This window comes from Pristis pectinata, chromosome 35 (genome assembly GCF_009764475.1).
Source record: "Pristis pectinata isolate sPriPec2 chromosome 35, sPriPec2.1.pri, whole genome shotgun sequence".
Taxonomy (NCBI): domain Eukaryota; kingdom Metazoa; phylum Chordata; class Chondrichthyes; order Rhinopristiformes; family Pristidae; genus Pristis; species Pristis pectinata.
Window position 1 is genome coordinate 14,395,367 of NC_067439.1, and position 18,524 is coordinate 14,413,890.

The 18,524-nt window shown below is 41.2% G+C and overlaps 1 protein-coding gene across 1 annotated transcript in view; it reads left to right on the forward strand.

The window, feature by feature from the left end:
• LOC127586265 (cation channel sperm-associated auxiliary subunit gamma-like) overlaps nucleotides 1–18,524 on the forward strand; it is a 134,957-nt gene that overhangs the window by 47,004 nt on the left and 69,429 nt on the right. The window contains exons 6-8 of the mRNA XM_052044071.1: nucleotides 3,549–3,663; nucleotides 12,066–12,227; nucleotides 14,049–14,167. Coding sequence (XP_051900031.1) covers nucleotides 3,549–3,663; nucleotides 12,066–12,227; nucleotides 14,049–14,167 — 396 coding nt within the window. The remainder of the gene's footprint in view (nucleotides 1–3,548; nucleotides 3,664–12,065; nucleotides 12,228–14,048; nucleotides 14,168–18,524) is intronic.

Sequence of the window (18,524 nt, forward strand, 5' to 3'; positions counted from 1 at the left end):
TCTTCAGCACTCTTTAAGAGTTGCTTCCCAAGGTCTCCGTGGTCCAAAGGAGCAGACAGTAATTTATACAGATATTGTCACGTATACTTAATAAATTCGGCTCCACGAGTTTCGGTCAGGCCTCAAAGGCAGACATCGCACCCATTGTCCAATATAATTGATTTACAGTCAAGAGATTCAAAGACAGGTATCACCCTCATTGTTTAAAACAAGCTTCCTCCAGTCTGTTTATTACACCCACCACCCTTATTGTCTAGTATATTGGCCTGCCACCAAGGTTCCGGACACAGCAATTATCACCTATCCATGAGTCAGTAGCTTGTGTGCTCTTGCTTGCGAGGTATTTTTCCATCAGTTATATGTACAGTTACAGTCAGTCACAGTTTCTTAACCCTTTACTTCCTCAGATCTTTAAATGTGGCATATATTAGGTGGATGTGTTTATTGTTTTATCTACCTAGTGGAATCTCCATTCATTTTTACAGCCAGGAGATGAGCTACCAATGCCAATTATTTTGCTTTTGGCTTCTTGCTATTTGGAGGAATTGAGAATTGGGCAGATTTGCTGTTTCTTAATGCCAGCCTGCAGTAATTCAAGGGCAAATAGAATTTTCAATAATGATAAGCTATTCAGGCAACAGTCAAATGATAATGACTAGGATACCCTGAATTTTGGATATTTTCATGAAATCACTTGTGAAGCAAGTGAGAGCCAGAAACCAAACGTTTTGTGATATTTATTAATGACTTGGATGAGGGGGTGGAAGGGTGGGTTAGCAAGTTTGCAGATGACACAAAGATCGATGGTGCTGTGGATAGTGTGGAGGGCTGTCGAAGCTTACAGAGGGATATTGACAGGATGCAGAGCTGGGCTGACAATTGGCAGATGGAGTTCAATCCAGAGAAGTGTGAGGTGGTACACTTTGGAAGGACAAACTCCAAGGCGGAATACAAGGTAAATGGCAGGATTCTGGGCAGTGTAGAGGAGCAGAGGGATCTGGGGGTTCATATCCACAGATCACTGAAAATTGCATCACAGGTGGATAGGGTAGTTAAGAAAGCTTATGGGATGTTAGCTTTCATAAGTCGTGGGATCGAGTTTAAGAGTCGCGAAGTAATGATGCAGCTTTACAAAACTCTGGTTAGACGACACTTAGAGTGCTGTGTCCAGTTCTGGTTGCCTCATTATAGGAAGGATGTGGAGGCATTGGAAAGGGTGCAGAGGAGATTTACCAGGATGCTGCCTGGATTAGAGAGTATGGATTATGAGGAGAGACTAAGGAGCTAGGGCTTTATTGGAGAGGAGGATGAGAGGAGACATGATAGAGGTATACAAAATATTAAGAGGAATAGATAGAGTGGACAGCCAGCACCTTTTTCCCAGGGCACCAATGCTCAATACAAGAGGGCATGGCTTTAAGGTAATGGGTGGGAAGTTCAAGGGAGATGTCAGAGGGAGGTTTTTCACCCAGAGAGTGGTTGGTGCATGGAATGTGCTGCTTGGGGTGGTGGTGGAGGCTGATACGTTGGGCAAGTTCAAGAGATTGTTAGATAAGCATATGGAGGAATTTAAAATAGAGGGATATGTGGGAGGAAGGGGTTAGATAGTCTTAGGTGTGGTTTGAAGTTCAGCACAACATGGTGGGCCGAAGGGCCTGTATTGTGCTGTATTGTTCTATGGTTCTAAGTTCAAGGGAGATATCAGAGGGAGGTTTTTTACCCAGAGGGTGGTTGGGACATGGAATGCGCTGCCTGGGGTGGTGGTGGAGGCTATTTCATCTGTCCTGAAAAGGACCCATTTATTCCAACTCTTTGTTTTCTATATGACAGCAAATTTTCAATCCATGCCAACACACTTCTTTGGACTTTTGATGTATGCACCAGCTTCTTCTGTACCACTTTGTCACCTAAAGATACTGTATCTGCAGGTTGCCCTCTATCAATTCTCCCTGTAATGTCCTCAAGAATTTGAGCAAATTTGTAAAACATAATTTATCTTTCATAAAACCATGTTGATAAGGTATGATTATATTCAGCTTCCTAAATGATTAGTTGTTTCCTCTTTGATTATTGACAATAGCATCTTGCCAATAATAGATGTTAACCTAACTGGCCTGTAGTTCCCCACCTTGTACCTTCCGTTTTGAACAAAGAAGTCACTTTGGCTGTTTTCCAGTCTCCTGGTACCCTTCTGGAACTCAGCGAGTTTTGAAAAAATTCAGCCAATGGGTTCACTGTCTTTGATTTGATCTATTACTTGTGGTAATACACTTTTATGAATCGTCCTGGTTATCATACCTACCATCTTCCTTGTTCACATCTCCCTTATGTCCACCTATCTCTCATGTTTCACAGCCACTTACCATATAGCTGCTGGTAAGGGCTCTGTCAAAGTGATGGCAGGATTGTGCATAATGCAGCACATCTCCACACATTTTGATGTGCATTCTGCAGAATAGTTTAGGAGCAGTTTTCCTCATTTCAGTGCCGTGGTATTCTGGCCTACATAGTCCTTGGAGTGGTGCTGTTTTTGATATATGCATGTGTAGGGATGCACCTGTGTCATAAGTCACGTTGTCAGTGGATGCCCCTTGTTGCCTAGCAACTACCTTTACCTTTGTTGTAATGGTTCAAGTGCAGTGGACTGCCACTGAATACAAGCCTGCTGTCTACTGTTAGGAATCCAGGTATTCACCATGATGTGCTGATTATGATCACACACCAGCTGGGTAATGAGGGAATGGAATCTTTTTCTTTAGCAATGTACAGTAAAATTCAGATATTTCCACACAGTCAGGACTTTGCTGATGCCAGACTAGCATATTTTCCGGATTAAATGTTATTTCTGTTAATGTCCCAACAAACTATTAATTTCTCTTTTTAGATGTTACACAGTATTATATTTTACAGTGAACCAGATAAGTTTAAGGGGAATGCAGGAATCAGAGCCCTGATGAGTTGAAAGGGAATACAGGAGGGGCCCCAGTAAATGGAAATGGAGCATGTGAACCAGGGCCCTGATAAGTAGAATGGGAGCTTGGGAACGTGGATCCTGGTGAGAGGGAAAGAAGCATGAAAACCAGGGCCCTGGTGAGTGGGAAGGAAGCATGACAAACATCACCTGGTGAATCATATGCCAAACCATCAGGATTTCCAAATTGTTGGGTAGCAGGTCATCAGAGTTTTACTGTATTTCAAGTTTAACATGCAATGCCATCTGCAAAGGTAATAACAACCAGTATATATGTTATATCACCTTATTCCCCTGACATTCACCTCTGATAATATGCCAGAAACCTTTTGCACCACACTGGTGGAAATTGAGGATAAAGAGTCCTCAGAAAGAAATGTCACTCTTGGTGTCATTTTCAAGGTGAATGTAGGTTCTGCCACTTACAGGCTGTCTAAAAACTGCTTTAGGTGACAGAACATGATCAGCACCCTGCCTTTTTGTATTTATAATAGGTGTTGAATCAGAATCTATAAACAATATTTTGAAACATAACAATAAATTGTTCATTAATAAAAACCTTGAAATCTTATTCCAGTTACAATCTTGGTACTACATGGCTCGCTATACCAGGGGTTCCACCTCATTCCCTCATCCAATACTTTACCCATTCTTGGAATGGAGATTTTATCTTTATGACTGATATTGAGGAGGTAAGTGATACTGTAATTGTTGATAAATTTAATTTCATAAAACATAAAGTTATGAAATTACAGAATGAGCAGATTGTTTCAAAGATCATGTGCAATTTGTTCTATCATGTTGTCCACCAAATTTGTTTTGCTTCTTGAAATTAGTTCTTCATTTGTAGCTTCTTGCATTTCCTCGTCATTAAGGTGAATAAATAAAATGTAATTTCTTTCTTTGTCCAGTTGCAATTTTGCAAATAGTACATTTAAGAGAGTCATTGGTACTTATGACTGTGGAGGAGCCTATTAATCACATGGCATGCAGATAAATTATATTGCTTTTATTGCATTTGAAACTCCGTATTATGTACAATTGCACATAATGAAAACTTTATACCAATGGATTCTTGTTATCCATTGGCAGTCCCTTGGGATTGAGGATGATTTGCTCTACTGGATTATTGTGTTTAGGAAAGATACCTGTTTAGCGATTATACATTTGACTTTTTTCTGACTTACTAAGGAACTAAGATATACTGTACTTCTCTGATGTGAAGTGCTTGGCACTTCTTTCTGATATTTGGAGGAGTTCTCATGTGAAAGAAGTACATGTTGAAAAGATGCAGAACGGGTAAGGAGTCACCAGATCAGTTTGCAACTGATTGCAGGGCGAGATATCTATCTTGGAAGGTCCCTGTGACACCCTGCATTGGTCTCATGGCAGAATGTGAAGCTAACTGACATAAACACCCCTTCACCAGCAATACTTAAAAGAGGACTTGAAGGTAAGTTCCTGGTTTTACTGTTCAACTTCAAAGCAAAATTATGTTCAGCTGTGGTTTCCACACTACAGTAAGGATGTGGTACCAACAGAGAGAAATGCAGAAGAGATTCATCTAGACGTTGCTAGGATGGAAGGCTGTACTTATAAAGAGAGATTGGATTGGCTGGGTTTATTCTCGCTGGAATGTAGGCGGATGAGGAATGACCTTATAGAAGTTTATATAATTATAAAGGGAATTGATAGGATAGAGAGTCAGAATCTTTTTCCCAGGGCAGGGGAGTCTAGAACTAGAGGGCACAAGTTTAAGGGGAGAGGGGAGAAATTTAAAGGGGATCTGATGGGTTAGGTTTTCAAACAGAGTGTGGTGGTTATCTGGAACAAGCTGCCAGAGGAGATGGTAGAGGCAGATATAATTACAATGTTTAAAAGGGATTTGGACAGCAACTTGGATAGGGAAGACATAGAGAAATACAGGCCTAATACAGGGAAATAGGATTAGTGTAGATAGGCATTACGGTTGGCATTGGTGAGATAGGCTGGAAGGACCCATTTCTGTGCTGTAAGGCTTTATGAATCTATGATTATGCAGTTCTAATTTTGTTCAGTTTTCGTGCAGATTTTAATTTAAGAGAGAAAACTGACTGCCATTGGATTCCTGTTGAAATTACCTGGGTCCAGAAATAGGGAGCCTGATATGACTTCCTCTGGGGATAGAGCAAATTTGAAAAGATGAAGGAAGACACACATAGAAAAAAATAGTTTTCAGTAGAGAGAGGTGGAGGAGAGCAAGAAAAGAGAGAAGAGGAGAGGATGGAACTGGAAGGTTTCAAAGTACACTTCTACCTCAGCTTTGCTGAAAAACAATTTATGAGGTGCCTACACTTAATCAAGTAGGTGATTAGCCCAAAAAGATGCCAGTGATAAGTATTGGGAAAATTGGATGCCTATGACATTCTAGATAAGCATTTAATTGAGGACACATAGTTATTGAAATGAGCAGGTCAGGAGCATCTGTTCTATCAGCTGCAAGAGTTTTACTAGAATTCAGAATTTTTCTTTGGTTTGGATCCTGGAAATACACTTAAAAATCGTAGAAATTTAAATGAAAAAAATGTTTTGATGAAAGGTAATTGTTCTAAAGCATTAGCCCTTACAGAAGCTGGTTGTCTCGCTGTGTACTTACAAACTTTTCTGTATTTTCCTGCAGTTTTTTTTGGCTTAACTGAAGACTCAACAAAGGAATTACTTGGCTTCAATTCATGCAGCAGACTGCAGGTTTTGCTTAATTGAGTTTGAATAACACATGCAGGTGCTGCTTTCTCCTCACTAACAGAAAGTGAGAAGAATCACCCTACTCTGAACATGGTGAAGTACAATTAATTTATCAGATAATTGACCATGGTCTTATGTACACTTATTCAGGAGCTATTAATGCTACATATCAAGCAATTCTTAACACCTTTGAGTCGTTTGAAAAACTTAACAGTCAGTTTCACTTTGTCATTTTCTTTTCAACTACCATGTAAATAAATCAAAGATTGCTGTCGGATCAAATCAGCTGAGCAGCCTCAGACAAAGGCAAATGTTGTCAAGGTTATTTTCATGCTCAACATTTTTTTGCTGCAGATTCCTATCAGGCTGCAATGGGTGACACGAGCAATATCTTACTGCTTGTACTACTGTATGTCAGAGAGATCACCAAGGTTCTATTTAGTTTGAAGAATCAATGTGATACCTTCTCCATTGGCAGAGAGAAGCAGGACAAAGCATGAGTTTTTGTCTGCATTTCCAGCTTCCCTGTAGTATAAAGTGAGGGTTGACTGTACACATGTTGCCTTGTGTGGTCAAAGTTAAAGTCAAGTTTATTGTCATATGCACAAGTACATGTGTGCACTGGTGCAATAAAAAACTTACTTGCAGCAGCATCACAGGCACATAGCATCACATATGCAACATTCACAAGAAAAATCAAAATTAAACATAAATTATTCACAATTTATACAAGAAAGAACACAATTAGAACAAAAAAACAAAGTCCATTGTACTGCAAAGTGATCAAAGTGGTCATAGTGTCACTTAACTCTAGTGATAAGGGTTGTGCCAGTTGTTTCAAAAATCAACTGATTGAAGCTGTTACTGAACCTGGTCGTGTGGGACTTCAGGCTTCTGTACCTTCTGCCCAATGGTAGCTGTGAGAAGATGGTATGGCCCGGATGGTGGGGTCTTTGATGATGGATCTTGCCTTCTTAATGCAGCGCCTCTTGTAGATACGACCAATGGTGGGGAGGGATGTGCCCATGATGCATTGGGCAGAGTCCTCTATTCTCTGCAGATTCTAACATTCCTGAACATTTGAATTGCCTTACCAGACCACGATGCAACCAGTCAGGACATTATCAAAAGTATATCTGTCGAAGTTTGTTAGAGTATTCGGTGACAAGCTGAACCTCCTTCTGGCGTGCTTTCCTTGTAACTGCATCTATGTGCATGACCTAGGACAGGTGATCCAGTATGTTAATGCAAGGAATTAAAGCTGCTGACTCTCCACCGCCAATCCCCCAATATAGACTAGCGCATGCTCGCCCTCATTCCCCTTCCTAAAGTCAACAATTAGCTCTTTATTTTCACTGATGTTGAGCAAAAGGTTGTTGTTGCAGCACCACTGAACCAGGTGTCCTATCTCGGTCCGGTAAGCCGACTCTGTTGGACCTGTGATTCGTCCAACAACAGTGGTGTCATCAACAAATTTGTCGTTGGCATTGGAGCTGTGCTTAGCCACACAGTCATGTGTGTATAGAGAGTAGAGCAGGGGGCTAAGCACTCATCCTTGAGGTGCACTTGTGTTGTTGGTTAGCGAGGAGGAGATGTTGTTACCAATCCTCACTGATTGAGGTCTGCCAATGAGGAAGTCAAGTATCCAGTTTCAGTGGGAGGTAGGGAGGCCCAGGTCTTGAAGCTTGATGATGAGTTTGGATGCTATGATTGTGTCGAACAAGCTGTAGTTGATGAATAGCAGTCTGACATATTAGTTCCTGTTGTCCAGATGCTCCAGGGCAAAGTGAAGAGCCAGCGAAATCACATCTGCTGTTGACCTGTTGTGGTGGTAGGCAAATTGAAGTGGGTCCAGGTCATCTCTGAGGCAGGAGTTGATTAGCGCCATAACCAACCTCTTGAAGCACTTCATCACGGTTGATGTAAGCACTACCAGATGGTAGTCATTGAGACAGGTCACTACGCTCTTCTTTGACACTGATACAGTAGATGCCTTTTTGAAGCAGATGGGAACCTCAAACCACAGAAGTGAGAGGTTGAATATGTCCATAAGTACTCCGGCCAGTTGGTCTGCACAGATCTTTAGTACTCGGCCACGTACACCATCTGGGCCAGAGGTCTTTCGTGGATTCACCCTCAACAGAAACAGACAATATTCATCAATCAAAATTGATTCCATTCCCTTAACAGACTGTTGGTTTGAGACTATTGCAGCACATTGTACAGGTGCTTGTTATCCTGGTAATGTCGTTCAGGATCAGTCCTTTTGTGCTGCTTTTATTGCAAGCAAATCTTCGTTAAAAATTGGCTGTTGGACAAGTTGCCCCTCCAGATATGACTTTTTACTCTATTTCTGCAGCCCCTTCATAGCAGTTCTGCAAGCAGTGATCTGCTCATAAATAATCACTGAGTACACAATCAGCATCTAAAGATAACACTTCTGTTGTCTGGACCATTGAGGAGGAGTCTTGTAATATATCACTGAACTGTACTCCATCACTATACTCCATCATTTTAGCACAATTACCTAGGTACTGGCAAATTAAGGAGGGGTAGAGGTAACAACTGAGAGACCTACTTATGCCTGAGTTCAGCTAATTGAAGAGCAGTTCCGCTAAAAGCATCTCTTGAATTTCCATGCACGACTTGCCACACCTTAATAATCACAAACATATTGTTCTCTTTTATTCAACAAGTATTGATGCAGAAAACTGGGCTTTGTACTGCTCACATTTGAGATGTACTTGCCTTTTAATGTTTTGAATACAGAGTCTGTGATAGATGAGCACACTTATGAAGTAAAGGTATAGTGATTTATATAAATCACTATAACTTTACTTCATAAGTGTAGACTGGGCAGATTCAGACCCCAGTTAGCATGCAGTGCTAATTTTGAGCCAGATTTATCATGTCCAAACACTATGTTGTAACCTAAACACTGTTGTAACCTAACAAGGCTGAACATAGTGTTTGATGGGATGATGGGTCCGATGGGTTGCCCAGTAATTCTTCTTTTCGAATTTGAATATTGAAAGCACAGAGAGAGGTGATGTAGCTAGAAGTTGTGTAAGGAGAAGCAGGAGAAGGAATAAGACTAGGAGACCAGAGATTAGAAATTCTTTCACCAAATTTTATGCCTGAAATTTTAACTGTTCTTGTTCCACAGTTGCTCCAGACATGAGCGTTTCCAGCATTTTTCATTTTAGTTTCAGCTTTCCTGCAAATGCATTTTCAAAAATTTTAAATGATTTATGAATAAAACTCAGTTCTGTGCTTTTGAAAAACAGTTTATCCCCAACTAGAGTGATATTGTACCCATTTCCAGCTGGACATCTGATTCTTGACTTTCCAGTGGAATTTTTGTTAGCAGTAGAAATTGGAGCAATTTTGGGCCCCTTATCTGAGGAAGGATGTGCTGGCCCTCGAGGGGGTCCAGAGGAAGTTCACAAGAATGATCCCAGGAATTAAGGGCTTAACATATGAGGAGCGTTTGATGTCTCTGGGCCTGTACTCGATGGAGTTCAGAAGGATGAGGGGGGGATCTCATTGAAACCTACCAGATACTGAAAGGCCTGGATAGAGTAGACGTGGAGAGGATGATTCCATTAGCAGGGGAGTCTAGGATCGGAGGCACAGCCTCCAGAATAAAGGACATCCCTTTAAAACTGAGATAAGGAAGAATTTCTTCAGCCAGAGGGTGGCGAATCTGTGGAATTTGTTGCTGCAGAGACTGTGCAGGCCAAGTCATTTAAGGTGTATTTAAGGCAGAGATTGATAGGTCCTTGATTAGTAAAGGGCTACGGGAAGAAGACGAGAGAATGAGGTTGAAGAAAAAATCAGCCATGTTTGAATGGTGGAGCAGACTCGATGGGCCGAATGACCTAATTCTGCTCTTATATATTATGACCTTGTGTTGTAGTAAATTAATGCCACACCCTACAAGTTGCAGTACACTTATTACATTAGGAAGCTCACCCAGGCTCTGTACTTAACAAGAGGAAACTTCATCCACTTTAATTTCAGTCTACAGGAGAGAGCATCAGAATGTACTGAAATTGTACCCTTTATAGGCTGCAGTATTACATGTGAGAGTGAATAGGTTATGGGGAAATAAGTGGGAAATAGATTTGATGGGATCTCTGAAAGTTGGCATGAGCTCAATAGCCTGCTTCTATGTTGTAAGAGAATATGAATATGAAAAAGGTTTCCTTTTCAACTCCTTCAGCCTCCCTCCTAGACCACTTGGATTGTGGAGGGACTCCAAGGCCTCTTGGCACAAATCACATGCCTCCTCTGGGCATTGTTCATCATCAGTCTGTTCAGGTTCCTCTTCCAACCCCTTTCCTTCATTGCAACATTCATTCTTTAAGCAGCAGCATTCCTCGGTAGATGGATGAGTGCTGCATGTATTGTGGTTTGTCCTTTTAAGTGATGGCTCCCAAGATAATAGCTAGGAAGCTAAATGCCAGCAACTGTAAATACTTGCTGTGCATTAGTAGAGTAGCATGTGATGAAATTGTCACAGTGCAGCATTATGCAGAGAACCCAATTGAAGACTGTGATGTTCATGGGACCATTAAAATGTAGTAAAGTAACTTCAAGGATCATATCTGCGGAGGGCTTCAGCAAGCACCAATATTTTACTTCACAGAAAAGATGGACTGGCATCTGCCAGCTGCTGCAGCAACAATTGTAACTTCAAAGTAGGGCTTGGCCAGCAATACCTGTAGTTGTCAACATTTATCTGCCTGACTAAATTCTTTGTGCAGCTGAAAATATAAAATATATCTTGCCCTTTGGCATGCTGGCAGTTTTGCTGTTCTCTCTTCCTGCCTGGGCATTTTACATGTACCTTCTATCTTGCATATTCAGATTCCTTCTCTGTGCTGGCCCTAACGGTATCAGTTTCATCTGCTAGCTGCCAGTATAAGATTAAGTGATGCTGTCATTTTATCCTCATTGTCATCTTCCTCTGCTTTCACCAAGGAGGTTTCAATTCTAGAGTATGTGAATGAAAAAGGCAAAATAAACCATAGAGTACCACATTTTTGTATGTTTGGTTACCTAAATTTCAGTGATAAGTGAAATATTACAGTAAATCAGAGACTCACGAATGGCTTCTAATCCCTGACCAAACCACTCCACTCACAATACCCTTCATCTGACAACCCTCACTGCCCAGCTCCAACCAGGGAATCTCTCATCTGTGATTCCCTGGCCCTGGACTCAGCACGCTCCACACTGGTGGAAACACAAGAAATTCTGCAGATGCTGGAATCTGGAGCAATACACAAAAACTGCTGGAGGAACTCAGCAGGTCAGGCAGCATCTATGGGGGGAAATAAACAGTTGATGTTTCAGCCTGGACCCTTCATCAGGACTGGAAAAAAAGAGGGCAGAAACCAGAATAAGAAGGTGGAGGGAGGGGGAGGAGCACACACAGGCAGGTGATAGGCGAGTCCAGGTGAGAGGGGGAAGGTAGGTGGGTGGGGGAGGAGGGGAAGAAGTAATAAGCTGAGAGGTAACAGGTAGAAGAGGCAAAAGGCTGAAGAAGAAGGAATCCAGTAGGAAAGGGCAGTGGACCATGGAATAAAGGATGGAGGAGGGGAGGAGAGGAGATGGGCAGGTCATCAAAGCAGGGGAAGGGAGCCACAGGAATAAGGGAAGACAAAGGAGTGGGAGGGAAGAAGAAGAAAGTCTGGGGTTACCGGAAGTTAGAGAAATCGATGTTGAGGCCATCAGGTTGGAGACTCTTAAGGCGGAATATGAGGTGTTGTTCCTTCAACCTGTGTCTGGTCTCAACGTGCCAGTGAAGGAGGCCATGGATGGACATGTCAGTATGGGAGTGGGATGTGGAATTGAAGTGGATGGCCACCGGGAGTTCCTGGCTGTTGCAGCGGACAGAGCGAAGGTGCTCGAAGAAGTGGTCACCCAATATGTGTCGGGTCTCACCGATGTACAGGAGGCTGCACCGGGAGCACCAGACGCACTTGCTTACATAAGGCATGCTCAGTAGCATACAATGCCTTGGGTCTGATGCACCATTGAAATTTGCAGCGTCAGGCTCGTGACCAAATGTTCATGAGAGGAAAGTATTTCAGTACTTTAAATGCCACAGGACTAAGGTTGCAAGTTTTTCGATAAACCTACAGCCTACTGTGAATCAACTAATGAATGCACCTTTGGGGTGGCTGATCAATTTCTAGAGCATGCTTCCTTCTGCACCCCCCCCCCTTTGAAGGGGTAAAGGATTAGTCATGATGTGTAAGAGAGTAGGAACTTTAAGAGTTAAATTTACAGTTGAATTATATTTTGTGGCTCCATGTGTACTGACAATTCAACTATCTTGAATATGTATTTTTTTGTTTAGCTGTGGTATGGGAGAGATGGTTTTTCAAAACTAACTCGCCTCAGTCCTTCAAAAGGTTGGACTACTTTTGTGGAAATGCAGAAAATAAAAGGCATGAAAAACTACTACAAAAGTGAGACAACATTAACTGTCTTCTTTGACAGACAAAAGAAATTAAAAGAGGCAAGTGTGATGATTTTTGGCATTACTTATGATTTTTTTATTAATCTGGTAACGACACGAACTTTAAGATCAATGCCAAACTTTTGAAATGTCTTCCTTTTTCCTGAACCATGTCTTCCTCTTTACCATAATGGACAGAGCTGTTAACTGTATCTCATCTGTTTCCTGCATCTTTGCTCTCATTCCCTCTTCTCCTGGCCAGAGCAAGAATATGGTTTCCCAGTCCTTGCCTTTTACCCCACAACTGGCTCCAACGAGATTCCAGCACCGGGCACATGTTCCCCTGCCCTCCGATTGCTCACTCATTGGATCCCTGGTTTGCTCCCCACCTATCTCTCCCCATATTATGTACTTTCCCATGCAACTGCAGCAGATGCAACACCTATCCTTTCACCTCTTCCCTTCTCACCATCCAGGGACCCAAACTTCCAGATGAAGCACTGATTCTCTTGCACTTCTTCAATCTAGTGCATGACATTTGATATTCACATTGTGGTTTCCTCTATTTTGGAAAAACCAAACACAGATTGGATGATCTCTTTGCAGAGCACCAGTGTTCATTCTGCAGGAATGACCCTGAGCTTCCGGTTCCTTGCCATTTTATTCAACATTGTCATTCTGAGCTTTCTGTCTGTGGCCTCCTCCATAGTTACAATGATGCCCAGTGTAAACTGGAGAACAACACCTCTTCTTCATCTAAGCATGTTGCTGACTTCCACACTCCAGTCCTCCAACTTTAAACATCTCACTTCTTCTTTCTGTCTGTATTGGAACTGGGCTTTTCCACCTGAAATCATTTTGGCTTAGCTTTTAATTTTTTTATTAGTATAATCTGGCCTGGTAGGTATATCCCACAGTTTCATTGTTAATGCATTACACTATCAGAGAAGCATAATGTGTTTCTGACCGCTACTGTGACTGGCCCTCCGTTAACCCACGTGTTCTCGCCTTTTCAGAGATATTCCCACTGTTCTACCCATCCCTTCCCCTTCTCTCCTTCCCAGTTCTGATTAAAAAGTCCTGCACCTGAAGCATTAAATATTTCTGTTTCCACAGATGCTGCCTGACCTGCTGAGTGTTTCTAGCATTTAATATTTTTATTTCAGATTTCCAGCATCTTCAGTTTTTTTGATTTTCCAGTGCCAAAGATTCAATGCTTTCTGTCATTTTTAGAAACATTTTTTTCTGCTTTTCACTGCAGTTAGATTTCATGGTATTTTGTCGAGAAAATGATACATGTCAGAGGTTTTCTTGTATTTTCTGATGTGCTCACGCATCATGTATGTACAGTATAAGCTTCTTTGGGGGGGAAATTACTTGCTTCATCTTGCTGTTTTACAGGTTTAATCTGTCTCAGCCCTTCATTTTTCCCTCTGTTATTATTATTTCAATTGATTATCATACTAGACAAAGTTGTTTCATTATGATAGAGCAGGCAAAAATAATGTTTTTTTAAAGAATGTCTCAGAGCACCTTTCAATGCAGAGAAATGGACTTTAAACATTAAATAAATGTGAGTACAAATAAATAAATCTTTATTACATTACTTCAGGGAAAGGGAGGAGGCAAAGCAGTTTTGGAAAAGAATTCCAGAGGATTGGGAGCACAACTATTAAAAGGCCAGGTGAACTGAGGATGTGGCAAACAATAGGTGATCCAGATTCAGGAAAAAAAAGGTGCAGGAATTCTGCAGAATGTATACGAAATTATGTGATAGCCAGAAATTGTAACTCAAGATCTGTTTGTATGACCAGTTTTTTATGTGATTTGATTGAGTTGAAGTCAGATCAGCTGTCAAGAAGTTTTCCTTTTGGATTTTAGGTTGTATATGCAGCCCTTGAAAATGGCACTACTACGATTTTTAAAAGGGATATCCCAGTCGATGAAATATTATCATATGAGGAGCTCTTCTCTTTGCCTTCCTACACTGATATCAATGAGTAAGTAAAGATAATTATATAAATCTTAACTTTTTATTGCATTGTATAATGAAAGGCTTGCTACTTCGGTCATGTGGTGTGTGAAATACTGAAATATTTTCCTCTTTGTGGTGTGCCACAGGGGTTGGTGTTGGGATCTTTGTTGTTTGTTATGTTATAAACAATTTGAATGTGAACGTACGAGGTATGGTTCGTAAGTTTGTGAATGGTACTAAAATAGGTGGTATCGTAGAGGGTGAAGAAGGTTATCAAGAATTACAGAGAGATCTAGATCAGCTGGGTAAGTGGGCTGAGGATTGGCAAATGGCTTTCAATCCAGATAAGTGTGGAACGTTGCATTTTCGGAAGTCAAACCACCATAGGACTTATACTATGAACGGTAGGGCCCTGGGGAGTGTTATGGAACAGGGGGACCAAGGAGTGCAAGTGCATAGTTTGCTGAAAGCAGCATCTCAGTTAGATAGGGTGGTGAAGAAGCCATTTGCCACACTGGCCTTCATCAGTCAGGGCACTGAGTATAGGAGTTGGGACGTTATGTTGCAGTTGTACAAGATGTTGGTCAGACCACACTTGGAGTATTGTGTACAGTTGTGGTCGCATAATATAGGAAAGACATCATTAAACTGGAAAGACTACAGAGACGATTTACGAGGATGCTGCCAGGACTCAAGGGCCTGAGTTATAGGGAGAGGTTGGATAGGCTAGGACCTTATTCCTTGGAACGTAGGAGGGCTGACCTTATAGAGGTGTTTAAAATCATAAGGGGTATAGATAGGGTGAACGCACATCGTCTTTTTCCCAGGGAAGGGGAACTCAAAACTAGAGGGCATAGGTTTAAGGTGAGAGATGGAAGTTTTTCAAGGAACCTGATGGGCAACTTCTTCACATAGAGGGTGGTGAGTATATGGAATGAGCTGCCAGAGGAAGTAGTTGAGGCAGGTTCAATAACAACATTTAAAAGACATTTGGACAGGTACATGAATAGGAAAGGTTTAGAGGGATATGGGTCAAGCGCGGGCAAATGGGTGAGCTTGGTGAGCACTATGATCAGCATGGACAAGTTGGGCCGAAGGGCCTGTTTAAATGCTGTATTACTCTATGACTCTTTGACCCTTGTGTTGCAGACTGAATAGGGTGCAAAATGTATGTTCTTACTTTGAATTGTATATGTTCATGAACTCCAAGAGTGCTAACAAAAGTAGAACTGAGAATTTGCATCTTAAACCTAACTTGAAATAGTTCTTCTCTTGTTGGTTGTTAACAATGGGAATCTGGAAATATTTTGAGGTATTTAGTGTGTGGTGGGGAGGAACTGGAGCTCTGAAGTTGGAGGAGGTTGACCTTGTCATAAATCTTGAAGTAAGTTGATTTCAATAAAGCTGTTAGTGAGAATTCCCATCAGTGGGAAATGAGACATATTGAGCAGGTGAAAAATTTAGGAATGAGGCAGAGCAAAAGTGCAATTTCCACATTTAAAAATCTTCATGTATTTAAAATTCGATTGAAACCTGGAAGAGTTGAAGAAATGGAAGGAATCAACAAAATGGAAAGGGTGATTTCTTGGAGTCCCAAAAAAAGCCATCACATGCAGTTGCACAGGTAATGTGGAAGGATGTGGTTGTAGCTGTAAGGAGATCTATAATGCCAAGGAGGTTTAATAACAGCGTTAAGATTTGTGAAGGCAAGATATTTTTATTTATTCATTAACTTTTGCGGGGTGAGAGCATTAGTGATAGATTAGTGTAAGTTCCTATCTCTGGTTGCCCTTGAGAAGGCAGTGGTAAGTCACTGCCTTGAACCATTGCAGTCCTTCTGGGGAAAGTACTCTCCAGTGTCACTGAATGAGGAGTTGCAGGATTTAGATCCAGTGGGTAACGAAGAAATAAAACAGCAACATCAGAGAAATAAATGAATGTGAAAGCCCAAGTAGATATCTTCTCTATCAACATTTGCTAGTACTGTTGTAAACGGTTAGTATTAGGTATAGCTATTAGATATCAGTTGGTGGAAAGCTACATTTTAGAAACATTTTAACCATAAGCACTAACTATGTTAATCCTGTTTGTGTAGGATGATGTGATTGTGTAGAATCACTAATCGTATGAGTTGCAGTTATGCAAACTGACTGTGTAAGTTACAGTTTCAAAAGGATATTCTGCACTCTTAAAACACTGTTTACTAACTTGCTGGGAAACTTATTCAAAGTAAGAGTTTTAGAAGGCCAGGTAGAAGAGAGTCATGAGCACAGTGTTGGTTGTTTAAGCTGTGCCAAGACAGTCCACAAACATTTGGGTAACTATATTGGGCACAAGAATATTAATTGCTTTGCTACTTTGAGAATAAGGAAGTGGGGGCTAGATGAATGACAACTATGAGTCACAGATGTCTTGAGGATTGACTTTGTTTGAGAGTAGCAAGACCTCCTGTCCTGGTCTTAAGTGTAAGGTTCTGAGAACAAAATGGAGGGCTAGTAGGGTGTGCTAAAGTTGTGACCTGTCCACTGGCAATATTCACATCATCATCTGTTTTGTTGCTCTGCTTGCCCTTTCTCTTTTAATGAGAATCCCAGACCCATCTGCCCACAGTACTAGAAAAGTAAGTGCCCTACTCCTTGTAGATTTATTTAACATTTAGCTTATAACTAACAGAAATGATACAACCTGATTACAGTGGAATGCCAATGCAGAGTTGATTAATCCCTATGCAGCTCTCCCTGAGTCCCTGATTCAGACCCTCCCTTTGAGTCTAGGTCCTAGGTCCTCACTATCCTGGGTTGTGCCCACTTGGTTTTCTCTATCCTAAATTCCTGCACTTCATATACCCCTCTATTTGGTGCTTACTCATGCTTTTATCATTAACCTTGATGAGATCTGTATTAAATCTACTCTTTAAGCAATAGCCTTTTGTCTCTGTTAGACCATTGCCCAATATTAAACAAGCAGCCTTGGTGGGATATGTACCAGCTGCTCTGCACAGATGTTTATATCTGCAAGGGTGGAGTAACACATCTCTTATCCAGTGTGTCACCCCTCTAAATAGTTCAACTGCATTCCTGTGCCTGTATGTTCTGCTAACTGCTAACAAGTATCTTTCTGCACTTGTGACTTCTTCTTTTCTTGGAGTATCCACGTCATGTTTAGCTGAACTTAAACTGTCACCCAGCTGGTGATTATATATTTAATGTGATTCTAAAATTCCTAATCTTGTTTCATATATAATATTCCCTCTAAGCAATGCTAGTAAATTTCTCGGACCTACAGTTGTCAATCATTTTCTTTGTCTGAAATGTCCATAAAAATTGGCATATTCTGATGATCTGAGAAACTCATCAGAGATGCACACACTTGCATTTTTGGATCAATTGAATAAAGACTTGCTATATCTGGACTCCAAGCGATGAATGACTCCTAACAAAACCATTGGTGTTATTATGTACCTCCTTGTTCCTTTAACCGCAAGTCAATTGGCAAGTCTACCACATCCGATAATAACACAGTAATAATAGATATTAATGATTTTAAGAAGACCTTACTTATACCACTAATACCAACTGTACCATGAATTCTGACTATGCGTGCAGAATCATTATCCAGTTAAAACTATCGGTCGTCATCACAGAAGACAACAAACTTACTGACTTATGACATGGAATGAGGCTATTCAGCCTGTTGGATCTATGCTGGCTCCCACAAGGGCAATCCAACAGCCCCATTCCCACTCTTCTTATTTCTCCTGCCAGTTATTCTCTTGTTATACTGATTGAATGATGCCACAACAACAACCTCTTGCTCAATGTCAGTAAAACTAAAGAACTGATTGTTAATTTCAGGAAGGGGAAGAAGGGTGAAAATGTGCCAGACTACATTAGTGGATTGGTGGAGGTGAGGGTCAGCAGCTTTAAATTCCTGGGTGTTGACATATCAGCACATAAATACATTCACAAGGAAGGAGTGCCAGTGTCTCTACATTTTTACAAGGTTAAGGAGGTTCTGCATGTTACCAAACACTAACAAACTTCAACAGATGCACTGTTGAACGTATCCTGACTGGTTGGATCATGGTCTGGTACGGCAATTCAAATGTGCAGAAACATAAGCTGCAGAGAATAGTGGACTCAGCCCAATACATCACGGGCACGTCCCTCTGCACCATCAAAAGTTTCTGCATGAGGTGCTGCTGCAAGAAGGCAGCCTATATCATTAACTAACCCCACCATCCAGGCCATGCCACCTTCTCCCAGCTACCATTGGGCAGGAGATACAGAAGCCTGAAGTCCCACACCACCAGGTTCAAGAACACCTACTTTAAACATTTGATTCTTGAATCAATTTGTACAATCCTAATCACAACCTCAGTA